Below are 21,996 nucleotides of genomic sequence, written 5' to 3'. Positions count from 1 at the left end.
TATCAAACCACTTAAAAATGTCTAGAACGAACATGGGGGGGGGGGGGGGGGCGGAGCATCCAAAGACCCATAGCACCATAACCCATAGAATGGGATGAAGCGGTTTTGGTACTTAAATTGTACCAATCATCTGATTTTAAGCTTGCTGTGGTATTATTACACTGCCAATTACAAAAGTTAGATGCAAGAATAATAGATACAAAACAATGCATTAGTTCATAAACTTTATTCATTTCGATTCACTTCGGAAATGAAATAATTTTCTTTATAAATAGCTTATTGAGTTCAATTCACTTCAATGAGAAAATCAAGCTCTTTATAAATCATTTCTATTTCTTTCAAAATATCTACTGATATCCAGAGAGCTTCATGATAACAGGGTAACGAGTGCGGTGGGTCATGCACTTCTCCCTGTCAATAAACAGGCTGTTAGCCTTGTTGACAATATCTTTCTCCAGTGACATCCTGGTGTCCTCCAGGTTTATAAGACACTGTTCTGCATTTTCCAGTTTCATTTTTAGAACCTCAATGGAATCTGTGAGTTCTCCAACTTCACTGATCAACCTTTAAAAAAAAGTAAATAAAGACAAGTTAATAAAAATATTCAAGTAAAACATGAAGACAGATAGCAATAGTTTTTTTTTCCTTATTGTTTAGATGAACGAATCAGTAGAGAATTTTCGGATGTTATCATCTTCTAAGCATTCTGAGTGGCATCATTTTTCATTTACGGCAGTAGGAAGTGACACGTGTCTATAAAAATGTGTGTGTCTGTGCATGTGTACCTGTATGTACCAGTATGTGTGTCTATTAGACTTGTTAGTTCGATATCAAACGAACTGGGATTTGTCCAATTTCGGGCATTCAGCAGGTCATCTGATTTCCGTAACTCGGAAGTGCCATGGATGTATCACAAACAAACAAACTGGGCAATGGACGAGCATGTTCGTTCGTTTTGTGATTCGAAATTCTGTCTATGGCCATAAAAAAAGATGATTGGTGGGAAGAAAAAAAAAAAAGATGATTGATGTAAAATAAGATGATTTAGTAAACACTAAATGTTTACTTTATTCACAAATCAAGTGAGAGATGATCAATAGATGGAAACAAAAAGGAAGAGCAGTAAAAAAAAAAAAAAGAAAAAGAAACTATAATATAAAAGGAGGAAAAGTAATAAAAATTTTAAATTAAAAAAATATATATTACTGGGTTTTTTTTGTTTGTTTTTTTGCTGTTCGTCCTTTTTTTTCCAATTCACTTGATCTGTGAACCAAATAGCAGGAAAATGTGCCGATCAGTGTACTGCAGAATATACACATAATATAATATTTATATCATGTATATATTTTGCAGCTTTGCACCCTTTGTGTTCATCCAAAACATTTTCCCAAATCCTTTGCATGGTTGAAAATAATCTGAGCCCTATGAACGAATTTCAGACTAACCAAACAATATATCTTTATTTAATTAGGCTGAACCAAGTGTTTTCATCATGCACAAGTCTTGTGTCTAGAAAAAATGCCTGCGTGTGTATTTGGGTGCCTAAGTGTTTATCTGTATGTTTTTTAACCTAACTTAAGAAAAAAAGGACATATTGTAAGATTTTTTTGGTCAAATGAGTTAAAAAGTGGGTCCACAAATGTAAACAGTGGATCTACATAAAAGCATCAAAGACCAGCAATTTGAGTTTAAAGCTTAGCTAACAGGAAACAAACACAAGTTTTCTTGTCACTTTATTTATTCACCTGGAGAGTAAGATATTTGTAATATTTTAACCAAGATAAGCTTAAGCTTCAGAACTTGGTGGTCTGGGTTTATTGGAAGCTGTAAACCAATTGACAGACACAGCAATTTGAAGACTGGGAGAGTCAACAGGTCAACCAAGCAACATATTTCTCTTCCTTCCAATGATGATTTTGTGTCTCAGAAATTCAGCAATTATCTTGTAATGCACACTGTTTAAACTTCTGTGTTGATTAGTTTTGTTTTCTCTAAAACTGTCATTGCAAAAGTTCACTGTATATCAAACCTGGTGATCTCTGTGTCTGAAGACTTGCTTGTTCGAAGATCACGCATTAGCAAAGCCGTTTACTGTTACAGCGTAGTGGTTATATGTATTGGCAAACTGTATTATTCTATACCTATGGGGTCCGATAGTTGCAGTTCTAATATATACGGGGATCTAGCAGGATTTCAGGGGCGGCTAAACAAAGATACACAATGGTCAGAGAGCATGTCCAGGCTTATGGTGGCTTAATAATCGTAGTAAACAAGGCATGTCAATATTTCAGGATTGTCTCCTTTTTCCTAGAAGGGAGAGGGTAATCACTGAAGGAATTAGCCTTTAGCATTTCCATTGCAGAAGCTTCACCTTCCTTCTAATTGTCTCCCGTATGCTATTAAATCTCAAGTAACGGTGGATATTGCTAGTGATAACATGTGGAACCTGCTATTGATTTGCTGTCAGCCATCTTGCTACTATCAGCCATTTTATGCAATATAACTGATGGAGTACAAACTGTAATTTCTCTTCTACTTTTTAAAATACTTATTTTAATTTTTTTCTAAATTGTTTTTCCTTTTTTGCAGAAGTTAGCCATAGAGAGAGGAAGTGTTAACAGACCCAGGCACAGGTCCATGATGGTGTAAAGGATGGTTGGTTTTGATGTAAGCTGAATACGTTGGGTCTACAGTAGTGGTCTCAAAAGGAGAGGAGGAGCAGACCATGTTTACTTGGACATCGCTTAGACCAAAAGTTCAGAATAGATCTGAAGAGATTAAATCTTTAGACTTATTTGTCCAATTGTAGAAAAGGCACATGTCCAGTTAAGATTTTGTAACTTTTAACGGTAGCTTCAAATTACACTTGAATTGTAAGAACAATGACCATTTTAGGAGATATTCAAATAGATCATTGTTCCTCTTTTAATGTATGAAGACCCTTGCTACACACGATCAATAAAGCTCTAAGCTGAAGCAGGTGGTTATTCGATTATTACGCTATCACTTTCATATCGTTACCAAGCTTCCTTCTTATTTTAGATTCAATGTACCCTCATGTGCACGTTTTGACATTGTCATCCTTTGGGAGTTAAATATAGAAACAAGGCTATATTCTTATGAAAAGTCCGAGTGTGCATAGAGATTATTTTCTTCTATTATTCTTGTGGCTAGTGAGGAGGCTATCATTAACCCATTTGAACTCACACCCACATGAATGACTATATTAGTATTTATATGGCAGTAAGTATAGAGAAACCGTGGAAACAATTTTAGGGGGCTTCCTGGAAATCCATTCTTATACAATGTCATTTTGATTTTGTAGAAGATCTGTTTGTGTTCTAATCACTTCCGCAAATACACTTTTGATGACTACGATGTGCGTGACAATTGTGCCATCTGGATTATTAAAGCGATCGTAGCAGTCTAAACACAGGTCGAGGAATTTATACACTCCGCACACAAAGAGAAGAAATCACTAGCAATTTCTTTTTATAGATTACGGCCTCAGAATCATTTTCAACTCCATTGTTGTAGTGTGTGCACAAAGACCTAATTTTCAAAGGAAATTCTCCCGTGTGGGAATGAAATGATGATTCCTGAGAGTAGGGTCTTTTAGATAGAACAAAAGAAGCAAAAAAGACTACTGTACGTCTATCACACTACTGTCTAACAGTAAAAAAAAAAAAATCAGTTATCTTATTGACTTAACTTGACAGAAAGTATGAAGACCCACTTATATATATATATATATATATATATATATATATATATACCCATGAAGGAAAGCTACGGCATACAGCAGCAAAGTGTATAACAGTACAAAACAAGAGAAAGGAGATAGCAGTGTTGTCCAAAGACGCCACTGGTTCCCCCTGAAGAGTTACCGAGATATCCAAGGGCATGAACCCCAAATAATGTAATACAGAAAAAGGAAGAATAAAGTGGGGTGGGCATTCCCTCCGCAACCCGCGAAGGGAGTGCCCACCCCACTTTATTCTTCCATTTTCTGTATTAAACCGTAGAACAATATAACCAAAGCTAAACCCAAGATGTATGCATGCATTCAACCCATTGAGTACTTGAGTGATGAAGGATGCATCACATAAACAAGAGTATTCAGAGTGTACTCACGTTGATATCATTTTGCGTACATTATTCCCAAGGTTCTTTTTCTGAGATTAAAAATTAAAGATTCTCTAAAGTCACATCACTGATGGAGGTTGATATGGTCCTTTGGTAGCTTCTACCCCAATATGTTAAATTAGAAAACTCTTGAATTTTAAAAGGAATAAAATGTTTTGGGACCACAGCGTATAAACAGAAAATGCTTTTTTTGCCTTGACCATAAGTAAAATTTTGCATTAGATAAGGGACCGCAGTAGAATTGTCCCCAAACATTTAGCGTTCCATCACTGGTGAAAGCTCATAAGGACTTAGCATCATGGCACTTAAGGTTGGAAGTGTGTCGGTAAGTATAGTAGAATTTTAAACAACCCCTTAGCTACAATTATATCCTTATTTTTTTTTTTTAGTAAATGTAAAACATACCTTGCACAATAAAGTAAGACCAGATTTAAAGAACCAAACACAGAAAAAACAAACATTTTTGGAGAAGAAGACCTGGATACAATAAAACAGCTTTGTATTCCCTTATTAACTTGTTACATTTCAGATTGATGTGCAGTGGAATAATACATTATTATAGGTTTTTACAATACAAACAGATGTGTTTTTATTAGTTTTTTTTACTGGTTTATGCTAGTACCTTTATCAAGGTGTAACACATCTCCCCAACCTATGATGGGCTTGGAGGTGTACATGGATGTAAAATTACATTTAGAGATAGAGGAAACCCAAACTTCTCACTACTTGTATAGCAGCCAATGCAAATTGTTGGGTATATAATTAATCTTTATATTTATTATTATTTTTATTATTATTTTAACTGCTAGTAGTGACCCGCACAACTTAAAATACTGAGGCAGAGCTAACCTGCTTGCATTTTTTTCCTCATAGGCAAATATTCCACCAACAAGTTAAATCCATTTTAAGTTAGCAACAGTATAAACCGTTTCAGCTGCATAGAACATAATACTATGAAATTAAACAATACTTGAACTTATCTCAATGGACAGAGTTACGCTGCTGAAACATGAGTCACGGTCCCTTTGAGTCTTGCTAGTCAGGTCTGATTAGAATTGGCATAGACATGTTATTAAGAGCCATCTCATCAATCTTCAAACACTTCAGCACAGAGCAATAGATGTCTCACTCATTAATTTAGGAATAAACTTGTCACAGTGGAGAAAAAAATAAAAAAAACCTGGCTCTCGAACCCAGATTTTGCAAGATAATAGCCCAGATGTTTCACGTATTTGTTAGTACAGTTCTACATGTCATTTGGTATTCCAGGTGCCGTGGAGTCAGACTTTCAAGACGGTAAGCCAGACAAATGGCAGGCTGAACATCTTGAGAGACTGAAACCACATCAGTTGCCGTGCCAAATGTGAGTCACCACCATGCGTAGCATACCTGAACTGAACGGGATCTCTGCAGAGCTCAACATTAGGTCTATAGGATCGTTGGTAAAGTCTTGTTTGAGCAACTTTCATTGGTGCTTCTTTATCCTTAATAGCTTGCTTGAGAAACGCAATGTTGTTCTCCTGGTCCCCGATTTCACCCAAGGTCTGTAAAAATAAATAAAATAAAAAGTGAAAAAGGATAAATGCATTTAATTATTCATGAATCTTTTCCTAGGCAGCCTCACTGAGTTTTATTTAACCAATAACTTTGCCTATAAGCATTTGAAGAAACTCAAATATTTGCAAGGATATTGCCATTCACAGGCAGAAGTCTCTTTAATGTATTCAAAGCACTATTTACACAGACAGGGTGGCTGTGCTTGGTACCTGGTACAAGCACTGTACTGAAATGGCTCTGCATTGTAAAACGGGTAATGCAATAACTGACACGGAATCCTTGTAACAAACAGATAACCTAAACATTTCGACAAAAACTTAGATTCTATTTTTTTCTTTAAAAGAAAAAAAAAAAGCATGCAAATAATTCCATAATCAGATTTAAAGTCAAAATAGCTGACTTGGAAAACATTTCTAAGTCAGCTATTCTTCCAGTTTGGCTACTTTTGCATAAATTTGGAAATTCCCTTTTAATTCTCAATTTAGTGAATTTCCTTGCATATGCTTTTATGTATGTTAACACCCATACTGCTTACTGAGTTCAGGTGTTACAGTCCATAATGAACGCTGCTGCCAGACTGATTCTCGTCTCTAGTCGGTCCTCTCACACCTCACCCCTCTGTCAGGTCTTACATTGGCTTCCTGTATCTTATAGGAGTCAATTCAAGGTACTTATTCACACCTATAAAGCACTGAACAACTCTAGCCCCTCTTATATCTCCTCACAGATCCATATGCCCCTTCTCGGTCTCTCCGCTCTGCCCATGACCACTTCCTGCCCGTTGTTCGCACCCGTACGGCCAACTCACTTTTGCAGGACTTCTCGCGGGCGGCTCCCTTCCTATGGAATAGCCTGCCTACCGCCATCAGACTCTCTCCCCTAGTCTTGCATCTTTTAAGAAGTGCCTTAAAACCCATCTCTTTAGGAAAGCTTATGGCGTCCCAGACTAACCTCTACCTCACATACCTGTCTCTTGCGCTCCCCCAAAGCACTCTACTCTCTCCTCCAGCTCTGCTTTACTCCCACCCTATTTGACAGATATTTCCTGTCCTAATGTGTTTTATACCCCACCTTCTATAGACTGTAAGCTCGTTTGAGCAGGGTCCTCTCCAACCTATCGTTCTTGTAAGTTTTTTGTAATTGTCCTATTTATAGTTAAATCCCCCCTCTCATAATATTGTAAAGCGCTACGAAATCTGTTGGCGCTATATAAATGGCAATAATAATAATAATCCACTGCCAACAGATGCATAAAATCCAGCACAGACAATCTCCATAGACTAACACTGGTGGTACAATGGGTCGTACTGAAGAGCTTAGTGACTTAGAAACATGGAACTGTCATAGGAGGCCACCTTTGCCACAACTCTAGATCTGCCCTCGTCAAGTGTAAGTGCTATTATTGAGAAGTGGAAGCATCTAGGAGCAACAACTGCCCAACCATAAAGTGCTAGCCACGTATACTCGCAGAGTGAGGGCACGGAGTACTGAAGCACATAAAACATTGGACTCTGGAGCAGTGAACATGTGTTCTCTGGAGTGTTAAATAATCCTTCACTATCTGACAATCTGATAGAACAGGGGTTCCCAATTCAGCACTCAAATAGCCCCTACCAGTCCAGAATTTAGGGATCACCCAGTTGTGTCCAATTTGTTTTAGAAAAGAAAAAAAAACACTATAGACACAACAGGGTAATATCTAAATCTTGGACTGGTAGGGGGTACTTGAGGACTGAGTTCTAAACCCCTGTGATAGAAGGACCTGTGTGTAGAGAATGCAAGGAAAATGCTATCTAGTGGAATACACAGTGCCTACTGTAAAGTTTAGTAAAGAATGGAAAATGGTCTGGGGTTGTTTGCAAGGGTTTGGGCTAGACCCCTAAGTTCCAGTGAAGGGTCATCTTAATGCTACAGGATACAAGAGATATTTTAGACAATTGGGTGCTTCCAACTTTGTGTCCCCAGTTTGTGGAAGGCCCATTACTGTCCCAGCATGACTGTGCCTCTGTGCACGAGTAAGTAAGTCTGGTGTGGAGGAACTCAAGTGGCTGCACCAATGCCCTGACTTCAACTGCACTGACCACCTCTGGGATGAATGGAACACCGATTGTGAGTCAGACCTTCTCATTCAACATCACTGACTGATCTCACAAATGCTCTTTTAGCTGAATGGGCACAGATTCCCACAGACACAACCCAAAATCTTGTAGAAAGTCTTCCCAGAAGAGTGGTGAATATTATAGTTGCAAATGGGTGGGGTGGGGGTGGCAACTCCATTTCCTGTAAAGAGAGAACTAAATTTGAAACTTCCTTTATTGCAGTGTGTTTAATTTAGAACCTCTTATCTCCTGCTCTGTTAATAGCCTGTATTACATGCTGGGAGGTGTAACTAGGGCTGTATAAACGACGTGATTTAACTCCTAAATTGCAGGGAATTGAGCAGTAAGACTACAAGGATATGATCAAAAAACAAAACTGCTTCATTAAGCTAAATATTTTTTGGTTCCTATAGTGTACCTTTAAATCGCCAATCACAAGAAAATATAGAGAACAAAGCATTATCACCTACCTAGGTCCCCAATTAAATCAGTATCAAGAGGGTCTGTGTCCAAAACGGCTTCAACTTCACCATGAGACAGAAAATAAGTAAAATAGTACTGGGTATTTGTAATAATGATCTAGAATTCTCCTATTAGCTAGAAAGGTTGTTATGGAAACTAAAGACAAAATGCGACAGGGGCCAAAGGGCCAGAGAAAATATGGGACTGAATTAATTCTAATAGCAGGAGCAACACGAGGGGTACAGAAAATAGATGTTTGCTAACAACATCTACGATCAGTGATCATCCGCTCACAGCATTGTCGCACCTTTCGTAACACAGAAAAACATTGTTCTATTAATAGCTCAGGGTGAGATATGCTGTAAGGTTATTACAATAATCGTATCGAGTGAGAATAACAAATATCACTTGAGATGTGAATCCACCAGAAAGCAGTTATTCACTGAAATCATGAACCGATGAACAGTTATTATCTGAATATACCAGAGAAAAAGCTATCATGTGAGATAGATAATTCGGGAAATTACTACATTCTGAAATCACGTCCGGAGAAAGCTTTCACCTGAAACGATTACCTAAAAGCTAGCTGTCAGTTCATGAAAACATGCACACGTTAACAGGAGGTATAGCTATAAACAATATAAAAGCTGTACACACTTGTAAAAGCTGCAGAAATCTAGTCTGTTACCTTTACAATCCCTCCCCTTACACACTTTATTTGGCTTTCCAATCACAGACTTCCCAATGCAGCTCAATGAGATGTCTTTCCAAGGCAGGTGCTCTGGGCAATTGCTGCCTCTTGAGTTTAGCTCCACTGAGCTAAACAACCAGGAAGTAACAGGACCGGCGATCTGATTGACAGCTGGAGAGTGTGTAACCATGTTAATTTCTCTTAAAATCTGCACTTTTTCTAAAATGAAAAAAGAGAACACACTCTGCACACCTAAAGCATTTTAGCAAGCTAAAGTGCTTTAGGAGTCCAGAGCGACCCTTTAATAATCAAGCAGGCATGATTATCACCCAAATCATTATCACAGAAGCTTCTATAAGCTGCTACTAATAACTCAAGAAGTCACTGTGACCTGGACCCAGTACTGGAGTGGTACCTATCACCTGAAAGTATTATTGTAAAAACAGCCTGAACTTTCACCTAAGAGAAAACAATCAGCACGTATTAGTCGACAAAGCAGTGGCTTTTATATTATAAGGGATTATATTAAAGAAACAGCTAACACCTGAAATTAATATCAGGTGGTTTGGGTGCCTATAGTGTCCCTTTAAACAGGATCACAGAAATTATGTGTCTTTTGCCCCAAGTAAAAACTGCACCCAGGCAGTTTCAGATTCATGACAGGGCAAGCAGCGCCACCTACTGTCAAAGACACGCACACAGAAAAACAAAAGAGATGGCATTAAACATTTTTTGGTATTAAACCACAAACTCGGTTCCCCTGCCCATTTTCACCATTGCACATTTGCACTACTTACCCCTCGCACTGTCAAAAGGTTAACTCTGATGAAAGCCGTGCACATGTACAAAATAACACAATATATTAAGAAGTACCTTCTTCAGATGCATTTCTAATTTATTTCTGGCATCTTCCACTTCCTCACAGCGCTTTGCAAAGGCATGGTCTACGGCGCCACACTGGGTACGCATGTCCTGTGAAGTATCCTGAAGGATGTTGTCGATCAGGGAACGCAGATTGATTGAGGCCAGTCTCTCTCTTTCAGCTTTGTATATGTTGTCATGGCTGAACTGGGCCCAAGAGTCAGGCGTGGTGGTACTGAGAGAATGCAGAAACTTGGGTTTATTAACTAGTCTTTAATATTGGAAGGTTGGCTAAACCAAATGAATTATATACAACAAAGAGATAATATTGGCTTGTGATCAAGAACATACAATGTGCATTACTACAGTGAATAGGTCATGGTGCTCAGGATATACAGGGAAAAGCAGGTTTTGGAACTGTGGATATTGCTTCTATTTATTGATTCAGGGAATATCTGTGGCTAATAGGCTGAAAGTTCCTGTTTGATGTAGTGACAGATGTTCCCAGCAGAAAATTCCCAGGCAAACAAAAGATGAATTTTAACTAAAGAAATCAAAGAGTTAACGGAACAGTCATGCCCCATAACAACAACATTTTTAATGAAATTGCTTTTGGGACAGGGGGCCTGGATGCCACCTTGCTTTCAAATCCAAAGTTGGTCCCCAGGAACCGACAACTGTCTCCACTGTTTCTTCTTCCAGCCACCATTCACACAGCAGATTTGCCTTGGCGGAGGGTGATAAGCTAAGAACACCAGCTGATGCTCTCACCATACCATTGGCCTTTCACTGTGATTAATAGCACATACTACAAAAATGGCAATTTAAAACATTGCTATTTTGGAGAAATGACAATGTTTACATTTTGATAAAACACACCTCTAGTGTCTGTCAGAAAGGTAACTAACCAGCCAGTAAATCTGCTTCCTCCTTAAGATCCTTGATTTTCAAAGGCCTTTACATTTGGTGTAATTTTGCACAGCATGCCAAAGCTGAACACAGCTAGTGCTTCACATAAAAAAAAAAACATTAGAATCAGGACTTCTCTGTGATTGGATAAAAATCATCAGAATTGATGACTTCACTGGAGGAGGACCCGCTGCACCAAGAATACCTTTTTAATGCTGTAATAAAAGTATGTTTTATAGATTTTTGTATAGCATACAGCAGGAGGAGGGAGGCAGTCATCAAAAGTAAAATGAGAATACACTGACATTCAAAAAATTATAAATTTATATCAACTTTAGGGTGTCCTTCTAAGGACAATATAATAAGAACTTGTTGTTCAGGGTTGCATTAAACTCTCGGAACTAATTAAGAAGGACTTCTCCATTTGCTTTAAATCTATAGGGGTCAGATTATGGTCACTACAAAGTGTAATATTTGACCGTTAAGGAGTTAGAAATCAATGCTACATTATTTTCTGAGCCATCAGTGCTATTCCAATTACATAAAAGTGTAGTATTGATCTCTGAAAAAAGCAAGCACTCGTATTTGTACTTTTTTATTAGTATTTTTAAGATCAGACATATTCAAAAAGGCAAATTATAATATGAATATGCAAATACAATGATAATATACATTTTCTAAGAAAATGGTATGTATTTGCCTCAAACGAACATCGCTTTAAAGGTTTTGCAGCCAAAATCATCTCCTTAATTCCTCCCTGTGAAGAGCTGAAAATCTTCTCTTAAATGACTGCTTTGCGCCTGCTCTGATTGCAAGTCATCTATTGTTTTTAGCAATGTTTTATATCAAAGTGTAGCTACTGTTCTGCTTTCTATAACTCTTATCTTTTAATAGAGGTGACTCCACACCATCCCCTCTCCCCATGGTAATAATGCCACAATGCCTTGTAAATACTAATATATTGAAAAGTGTGATAAAGAGACTAATCATTTATAATGCATTAGTGTGGAATGCTGTTTTGCAAAAACAGCCCTGGGGTAGTTCATTAATTCGTCAAAGCCCCTGGATTAAAAACCAGTATGGAAAAGAATGTGTGCGACAAATGTTTCAAAATGCAATTCCTGTGTTTCTTTGTTTATGTGTGATGGTTATATTGTTTCCTGCATTGTCTGTAATTCTCAAGACTGATTCAAATGAGAATATTTTTACTATGTATACGGAACCTTTAGATGTCACTTTAAAAAGATAACACGCATCCCTACAGAGCTAATTTAATTTAAAACCAGCGTAGAGATGAACGTGTGCGACAAATTTCAAAATACTTTTTAATGTTTGTTCTGTTTTTTTGGTTTTTTTTGCAGTGTTCTTTGAAGATGTGCTTTTCCTGCAATTCTAGAGATTGCTTTAAATGAAAATATATTTAATAAGTATGTTGAACCTTTAGACGTCTTTTTAAATGAGAACACAGGTCCCTACAGAGCTCATTTTAATTTACTATTTGTCTCGTGAATGCTGTGGTTGTATATGTATGATGCTGTTCTGCCACCTGCTGGAGAGACCAGAAAAGCCAAAAATATCAAGCGTATTTTAAGGCAATAAAACATTCTTGTACAAATCCTAACTTCCGTTCAATGTGTGGTTTAGTAAATAAATCTTGCTAATGGAAAAATTGTAAATATTTAATTTCTATTGTTTTATTGGCCCATCCAGTGAAAAGTGGTACAAGATTAATTAATAGAGACAGGTATTTTAATTTAAAACTCCTATTCTATCAGATGAGTATGGGCAACAAAATGAATGGGAACTCTAAGCAACATAAGGTTACTGTAGTTGATCTGTTGCCTAGGGTATCCTGATGCCATCATACAGTTTAGTATCCAAATGTTTAGGAGTGGTTTTCTCCAGCACCTTGGGATCTCACCCTTCTTGGCTACATGCACAATGAAGAATTACCATTTGATTACCTTTTACCATATATATAGCAATATCGCCAGTGGTGTATCCTGGTTTTGTGCTGGGCAGGCAGGACAAAACTCAGGCACCCCCCCCCCCCCCCCGCCTCCCCGCCACCCACACCCAACCCTTCCCTCCGCCCCGCATTCTAAATACACACACACATTCACTGACAGAAACACACACACACTAACAGTCATTAACAGACATAAACTAGCAGACACAGACACACACACACACTCACTAACAGACACACACACACAGTCAGACACACACACACTCACAGGCAAACACACACACACACACACACTAACACACACACACTAACAGACATACACACACATACCAGGAGCATACTATAGCAGAGTGTTCCATTTATGTATAGGTTTTAGTGAATCCCTATTTTTCCAGTTTTTGAGTGACCTACTGCTAGTCGGACTCCCTCTCCCCTGGGCATTACATTAGGTATACCAGCACTGTTTATACAAACACATACACTCACTAACAGACAGACACACACACTAACAGACATACACACATACACACTCACTAACAGACAGACAAACACACACACACACACACTCACTCATACTAACACATTTTTTTTTTTTTAAACACACCCCCCCCCCCCCCTTACCTTTGGGAATGCTGGGGGGGGTAGTTCTCGTTCTCCCTGGTGGTCCAGTGGCTGCTGGGCGGGCGGTGCTGGCGTGCGGGCTGCTGGGCGGCGCTGGCGGGCGGCTGGCGAGGGAGCACTTCCTCTGAGCTGTCTGCTCAGCTCCCTCGCGCGCTCCAGAGTGAGGCTGGGAGCCGGAATATGACGTCATCTTCCAGCTCCCAGCCTCACTCTGTGGTGCGCGAGGGAGCTGAGCAGACCGCTCAGAGGAAGAGCTCCCACGCCAGCCGCCCGCCCAGCCCATCAGCCCGACCGGCAGCCCAGCATGTCTGTTAGCCGCAAGGCTAACAAGGCATTTGCCCTGGGCATTTGGGGGCGCGTTTTTTGCCACCCCCTGGAAAATGCTGCCCAAGGCAAATGCCTTGTTTGCCTCGCTGCTAAAACGTCCCTGAATATCGCCCAAACTTAGTTTACTGAATGTCCTGAGTTAAAATGCATCCATCTTAAACAATTTGAAATTACACCCAGGAACGATCCATCAAGATGGATCAGTCAGGTTAGTGAATAGTTCTAGAGAAAATCATTTGGCTGATAAATTCACACAAATCCAATCTTCCCACATCTCAGAGATAAGTACATACAGGGCCGCCATGAGGGCATGATAATGGTTGTCACGGGCCCTGCAGTCCCGGGAGGCCCAGACTGCTCGTGGACACAAAGTCTTCCTCTGATCATGTAATCAGTCGCCAAAGGCGGCAAAACAAAGTCTCTGACAGGGCCACTGTTTGCATGTATAGAAAAGATGGGGCCCAGCACACACAATCTTCAGCTTCTGGCAGCTCCTCTCTCCACCTCTGGTGAACCCCTGGCTGTCAGAGCATTGCCGCGGGTTACCACGGCAACACTCCGCACGGCACTCAGACTGGGCTCAAGTAAGAAAGGGAAAGAGGAGATGTTGGAAGATCATGTGTGCTGAGCATGCACATTGCCACCGGACCACCATGGTGTTCAATTCTCCTCCCTTGCTACAGGTTAGAGACATGGAGGAGGGAATACATTTTTTATTTTTTTTTTAATTTAAAAAAATAGAACAAAAAAACTAATTTTTGCTTACAGAATGCAGCCCTTAGGCCATCCTACCTCACATATTCACACTCACACAGAATCCACTACACAAACAAACACTACATCCACTACACACACACACACACACACACGCTGCATTCGCTACACACACACACACACACACACACACACTGAATCCTTGTGGGTAGACACAGGGTGGGCCCCGTGGGCGGATTCAAGGGTGGGACCCGGGGGCCCAGACCTTGAGCTGTGCAGGGGGCCCAGAACTTGAGCTGTGCAAGGGGCCCAGAAATTTCTGATGGCACCCTGGTAGACGCAACATCCTCTGAAGAAATCAGGGTTGTAATATATTTAAATTTTCAATACAAGCATGGTTTTAAACAGTAAACATGGTGAGCAATAATTGTTAAAATTAACCACTGTACAAAGCAAAGCAGGTACACTACATGTAAAATGCGTATTACACAGAAAAAGAGGAAATTATATATACCAGGTATGATTCTAGGTTAAACATACGTGAGAGGAAACTAAAGGAGGGATGTTTGGAACAAACAAGAAAATTTATATTTATCAGTAATAGGGCTGCAAAATAATTATAGACCGAAAGCTTTCCCCTCATTGATTTCTCCTTACTTGTCTTCGTATTTAGAGGAGTTTGGGTGAAACTGGATCTCTGTACTCTGATTATTGTATCTCCCGTTTTTATCATCAATTTCATATGCCTCGACTTTATCTGACCAATCCATCTCCAGAGTTTCCTTAGCAGTTCGATTCATTCTAAAGAGACAACAAAAATCAGTTTAGAAATGCCTGAAATCAACATAGCGGTATAAGAGAAAATATGTCTCATTTAAAAAAAACAAAGGGTTGAGATGCAGGAAATCAACAAGTTCGAGGAAGAACATCTCAAAGGTCTGTTTCTATACTATAATTGGCCATTAAAAGGAAATCTGTGTTTTTTTTTGTTTGTTTGTTTAATGAACTGCTTATAGGATAAAACTATACTAAAGCAATTTCAGAGGCTGCAAGGCTATTGTTGCACTTACTGCTGTTCTGTGATTGGCTTACGTCAGCTGCCTCAACCACATCTCTGGATTATACAGCCAATGAGAGATAGGGGACACAGAAGAGTAGCCAATAACAGCCTGAATATATGCCGAAGTTCTGATGTGAAATCAGGAAGTACTTGGGATTGGTCTGTAGCTGTGCTTCAGTTCCCTAATGATATTTAAAAGATTAAGTGGAAAACTGTATGGCAGTGAGGGGCATCAATTGTTTTGGCACCACCAAACTGGCAAAGGCCTTGGAGTCACAGGGAGCTTGTGTTAATTGACCATTTCCAAAAGAGTTCAACAGGATAACTGCCTTCAAATGCCCTTTGTTGGCACCTCAATGGAACAGCAGATGGCTAAGACCTGATACTGTCACCACTTCCTCTTGGGAGTAGGAGATGAGGGGTAGTACTTAGAGACTAGTGGCTTTGTCATAGATAAATGCAGAAATATTTGCACCTTAGCATTGCTCCTTCAGTCATTTATACAGATAAAGCCACAAGATGTATACAACAAAGAATTACTAGTACTGAACCCGAGGTAATCAGCACAGTGGGGGACGTTATTGGAAAGTGTTCTGAAAAATGTCTTGTATTTCTGGTCTTTAATCTGTTAGTATTTATAGAATTGGTCTAAAAATGCTGAAAAAAGTGTTGGCTTTTCTCTGCTTAAATGCCATTTATTACAGAACAGAACTCTTCAGAAATGGCATCCAAATTCAGAGCGAGAGAAAGGAGACATTAAAACAAACTTTTCTGATGAGAAAAAGTGGTGGCAATATCGATAAACCTACTACGTCACCAAAAAACAACCCCCCCACACCTCCAGAAACAACAGGTGCTTTGACACATCAAGCATGAGATCATTTTGGAATACGTTCATGTCATTTACATATGGGTTCATGTTTACAAGTTAAGGAGAAACCTTTTTTTGGCAACTCAGATTTATCATTTAACCTGACAAGAGCTCAGATCTCTTGTGTGCCCCCTTTAAATACAGCATTTATATAGACAAAAGATAACCACAGCAAGGAATGGGACATTTGATCCTGTGCCAATGACACAGTGAGGTGTAAAATATTCAGTCTTTGGTATTGTGTAACTGTATCTAAAGAAAAACTATCATGAAAGATTAACAAGCAATTTTTCAATGAGCTATTCGTCCACCAGAAAAAAAAAACAAAAAACACTCCAAGGACCATAACCACTTCAGTTCTGACAGGGCTGTTCATAGCTAAATAGAGACATCCAGTTAGCGCACAAAGGGTCAGTAGCCTGCCAACCTCACCTGACCGCATAACCAGTCAATCTCCTCTTATTCTGGATTGCGGGGTCTGATCTTACTGTCCAGCTGTATAGTTTATGTGACAGTAGTCTATCCCTACTCCCAACTCTACTCGTCACATTGGATGAGTTATAGTGCTCTATAAATTAATACCCATATAGTCCAGGCCACCAGTTAGTAAATCAAGCTGTTTAAGATTTGTCTTGTAGCTGTAGTGATTACGTTTTACATATTATGCATTTTGCACACTGCAGTTATAAGCCAATATCACAGCGAGAATGGTTGCAGTGTTCATTCTGCACAATAAACTTTCCAACGATGCAAAGTTGTTATGGTTCTTAAAGTAACCCTTTGAAAGGATACAAAGTCCTGAAGATTCTAAACAGACACAATTCTTTTATTGTTGGCGGATGATTGATATATACTTAACGTTTTGCATCCGACTACTTTTTTCTCCCTTTAAATGAGGTGCCTTATAGTTATAAATATATAACGGACTAAGCGGCGTGCGAGGGAGCTGGGCAGAGAGCGCTCAGGGAAGAGTGCTCCCTCGCGCGCCTGCAGGACAGGCCGACGGGCATCCCCACTGGACCCCAAGGAATCAACTCAGCACTCCCAAAGGTAAGGAGGCTGGGGGATTAAATAATCAAAAAAAAAATGAGTGTGTTACATCGTGTGTGTGTGTCAGTGAGTGTGTTACTGTGTATGTGTGTGTGTCAGTGAGTGTGTTACTGTGTGTGTGTTAGTTTGTGTGTTTCAAAGAGTGTGTTACTGTGTGTGTGTGTGTGTGTTAGTTTGTGTGTCAGTGAGTGTGTGTATGTCAGTGAGAGTGTTACTGTGTGTGTGTGTATGTTAGTGTGTGTGTCTGCTAGTGAGTGTCAGTAAGTGTGTTAGTGAGTGTTACTGTGTGTGTGTGTGTGTCACTGAGTGTGTTAGTTTGTGTGTCTGTTATTCAGTGTGTGTCTGCTAGTGAGTGTCAGTGTGTGTGTCTGTGAGTGTGTCTGTTACTGAGTGTGTTAGTTTGTGTGTGTCTGTTAGTGTGTGTTTGTTTTGTAAGTGAGTGTGTATGTGTGTCTGTCTCTGAGTGTGTGCCTGTCAGTAAACGTGTGTGTCTGTTAGCTAGTGTGTATGCGTCTGTTCGTGAGAGTGTGTGTGTGTGGTTAAAACCCCTTCAGCACTTACCTTTCTCCAGCGCCGGGCTCCCTTGGCGCTGGGGATCTCTCCACCCCGATCCGCCTCTCAGCTCCGAATGCACATGCGCGCATTCAAACCGTCCATAGGAAAGCATTACTCAATACTTTCCTAAGGACTTCTAGCTGAATCGCGGAAGTGCCTCTAGCAGCTGTCAGTGAGACAGTTACTAGAGGCTGGATTAACCCTCAGTGAAACCCCATGGATCGTGTGTACACCACTGCCTTGCACCCTGTTTTTTCTTTTTTTTCTCTTATAAATGAACGCTAAAACATCCATGGCTGTCAGTCACACAGCTGGAAGGTGTTACTTCCTGGTAGTTTAGCTCGACAGCACTAAACTCAAAGATAGGCGCTTGCACAGAACACCTACTCTGAACGACTTCTCCGTGAGTTGTAACACGTGTGGCTGGTCCACATACTTCTCTGTACGAAGCCTGCGATTGGTTATTCCCTGGCACAGATGAGAAAGTCTGTGCTGGGGAAGAAGGGGAGAGCGTGCTGTAGCTGCAGATACTAGATCTGCAGCTATTGCAAGCCAAAATGTCATATACCCCAAAGAAAACATGCTAAACGAGTTACAAGCACGTTTTATTTGGGCGTATATCTACTAAACTCTTACAAAAGAAACAACAACAGAATGTAAGGAGTGCCCCTTTAACCCCTTAAGGACACATGACATGTCTGACACGTCATAATTCCCTTTTATTCCAGAAGTTTGGTCCTTAAGGGGTTAAGCATTCTAATCATATAACTCATATAATATGTAACAGCTGCGTTAATTAATTTATACCGAATCTGCTGAACGGTTTGCTCCAAAGTTCGCTTTAGAAGTTCTTGTATGTTTCTTATTAATTCCACTTCCTGGAGAAAAAAAAAGAATATAAAACTAATAAACTAGTGATTGATTACAATTAAGATAATTTACTTTATTATCACAATAAAGCAAGCCAGTCATTTAAAAATAAAAAATAGACCTTCCGCCACTGAATAAAAAACTGATCTAGCTAGTTTAATACTGAACCAACATTTTCACAATGAAAAAATATTTAGTATATGACGGGTGTTATACTTCCTATTATTATGGCTCATGCCATTGTACAGAACACTGGTGAGACCTCACTTGGAGTATTGTACACAGTACTGGAGACCGTATCTACAGAAGGATATTGATACCTTAGAGAGAGTTCAGAGAAGGGCTACTAAACTGGCTCATGGATTGCAGGATAAAACTTACCAGGAAAGTTTAAAGGATCTTAACATGTATAGCTTGGAGGAAAGACGAGACAGGGGGGATATGATAGAAACATTTAAATATATAAAGGGAATCAATACAGTAAAGGAGAATACTATATTTAAAAGAAGAAAAACTACCACAACAAGATTACATAGTCTGTAATTAGAAGGGCAAAGGTTTAAAAATAATATCCGTAAGTATTACTTTACTGAGAGGGTAGTGGATGCATGGAATAGCCTTCCAGCTGAAGTGGTAGAGGTTAACACAGTAAAGGAGTTTAAGCATGCGTGGGATAGGCATAAGGCTATCCTAACTATAAGATAAGGCCAGGGACTAATGAAAGTATTTAGAAAATTGGGCAGACTAGACGGGCCGAATGGTTCTTATCTGCCGTCACATTCTATGTTTCTATGTTATTGCTACAACTCACAACTCTGTAGTGGAAATATATAGGCTTGCAAAATAATTCATATATTACTATAATGTACATAGAAGTGTGTAATTGCATTCAAGTGAATTAGAGTACATCACTATTAGAACAGACTGTGATAAAACATCCACAGCTGCTTAGAAGCAACCATGAATGTCAGCAAGCATAACCAAAATTTAGTGTTATCACTGCTCGAATTCTTCATTCACTGTGGCAAGGATTTAAAATGCCACCTTACCATATATGGAATCCATGCGAACCCAATGTGAAAATACATTATAGGGATACTAGAGGCACCCAGACCATTTCAGATCATTGAAGTGGTCTGGGTGCAGTGTCCCAGGTCCCTTAACCCTACAGTAGTAATTATTGCAGTTAGGGAGGGGCGATATGCACTCTAGTGTGTCCGTTAACATATAATACACTTGTGACATTATTGCCAGACAGAATGTGCACGTACCGGTTCTTAGTGTTGCTATAGTTTTACAAATCTGTACTTAACCCAAATACCACCATTAATGTTATTCTCTATATTATGAATTGGCAGGAATTAAAAGTGAACTCCAAGTGAATTTCGAGTTCAATTCCACAGTAGCCAAACTTGGAACATTTTCTTAAAGTCAGCAATGCTTCTAGTTCAGCTACTTTGTTCTTAACTTCGAAAATTCACTTTATACTCCCGACAATTTTAGTAAATAACCCTGCATGTTTACATATGATTAGACAATTTATCTTAAAGGGACGACCAATTCTACGTTTTTGTTTTGTTTTGGTAAATACAATGTAACTTATTGATGTGTCAAAAAAAAAACAACCAAAAAAGTAAAATTTTTAGTTTTAAATAAGTAAATAAATAAGTACGTTTTACATCCCAAGTATAGAGCAATCCATGGTTTCATGTATACTAGAAATATAGTCTAAATCATGGGTCCTCAAACTCCGCCCCCCCAGATGTTGCTGAACTACAACTCCCATGATTCTCTGGCTATCTATGTAATTTAAAGAATCATGGGAGTTATAGTTCAGCAACATCTGGTGGGCCGGAGTTTGAGGATCCCTGGTCTAAATTTAGGTGGGTGAGGTTTAAGAGACTCTGTTAAAATGGAAAATTTACTTTTTTTTTTTTTTTAAATGTCCTTTTGTGCTGGATGATCTGCTACTGAATTACATGTTTCCTATGTCAGGACAGACAGACAGGGGGATGCTGTAGGATGATGACTACAAGTCCCATCATCCTGTGAGTTGTTGTTATGGTCCCCACAATTTACCTGCAGCAGTTCCACCTCCACCCCATCCCTGACCAGCTCGGCCCCCTGCCTCCTCTCCCGGCACTGCAGGTTGTCCGCTGAGATGGAGAGGGGGATCTCGCTGGTGTCCAGCGCTCTCTCCAGCCGGTCTCTCTGCTGCAGGAGGAGCTCGGTCTCGGCGGCCAGCTCCCCGGTCTCCCTGGCCAGCTCCGACCGCCAGTAGTGGATGTCCAGCAGCCTCTCCCCCAGCTTCCTGGTGCCATCGGCCTGGCTGCGCTGAGCTCGGGCCTCGGCCTCCGCCGCCACCTGCTTGTGCTCCCCCCTGGCCCGCTCCGAGCTGTCGCGGTCGGCGAACGCCCGGTAGAAGGCGGTGTAGTTGCCCTGCTGCCACTCTTCCAGCAGGTAGCGGGCGGTACGGAAGCCGGCGGTGGCCAGGCCGGAGGAGGAGTGCTGGCCGGTGTTGGCCGCCTCCTGCACGCTGACTGCCGGCAGGCTGCCCACCGGGACACTCTGCGGGGCCGGCGGGCTGGACACGAGCACCTGGGCGGACATGGCGAGCGGACACTGTGTGTGTGTGTGTGCGGACTGGGCCTCGGTTACCGGGGCAACGGCTGTCAACTACTGCCTGCACGGCGTTCCAGCGCCTGGAGACCGGTTGCTAGGCAACGGGTATCATCAACAGTGACAGCATGGCAAAGCCAGGCAACGAAACTTCAACCATTGTGGAAATAAATCATTGATTATCTATTAAACTGTATGCTTTCACACTATAATATATATATACAGAGAGAGAGAATATGGTGGCACTATATACAGTAATATATAATAATAATAATTAGATCTGACAGACACATAGATAAATAGATAGTGGGGTAGACCAGATGCCAGACTGTAAAAGGTAGCTGTAATATCCTTGGATGGGTTAGCCAACATTTGTTTAGGGTAAGAGGAGACAAGAGGTGTCATAGCTCCCAAGTATCCCTATTTAGGAAGGATGGTCCCTATTTTGGACCCAAATCCGTATGTCCCTCTTTGCTATCCTAATGTCTCTCTTTTCTAGGAGCCCAGTATTATTGGAGTGTCTCAGAGTATTACAGAGCTCCGCAGCAATTATACTACCAGCAGGGGCGTACCTAGAGTATTTGGCACCCGGGGCGCACCCTGTATTTGGCATCC

At 40.2% G+C, this 21,996-nt stretch overlaps 1 protein-coding gene across 1 annotated transcript; it reads right to left on the bottom strand.

Annotated features, from left to right (window-relative positions):
* Positions 1–223: 223 nt before the first annotated feature.
* Positions 224–21,418, bottom strand: TEKT4 (tektin 4). Its single transcript, XM_063428935.1, has 6 exons — positions 20,842–21,418; positions 18,700–18,770; positions 15,014–15,157; positions 9,829–10,051; positions 5,536–5,690; positions 224–564 (listed from the first exon to the last, which is right to left on the bottom strand). Exons 1-6 carry the CDS (start codon positions 21,370–21,372, stop codon positions 348–350), a joined length of 1,341 nt encoding a protein of 446 aa, XP_063285005.1. The 5' UTR covers positions 21,373–21,418; the 3' UTR covers positions 224–347.
* Between the last annotated feature and the right edge of the window lie 578 nt (positions 21,419–21,996).

This window comes from Pelobates fuscus, chromosome 8, assembly GCF_036172605.1.
Source record: "Pelobates fuscus isolate aPelFus1 chromosome 8, aPelFus1.pri, whole genome shotgun sequence".
Classification (NCBI taxonomy): domain Eukaryota; kingdom Metazoa; phylum Chordata; class Amphibia; order Anura; family Pelobatidae; genus Pelobates; species Pelobates fuscus.
This window is presented reverse-complemented; position numbering and strand designations above follow the sequence as displayed.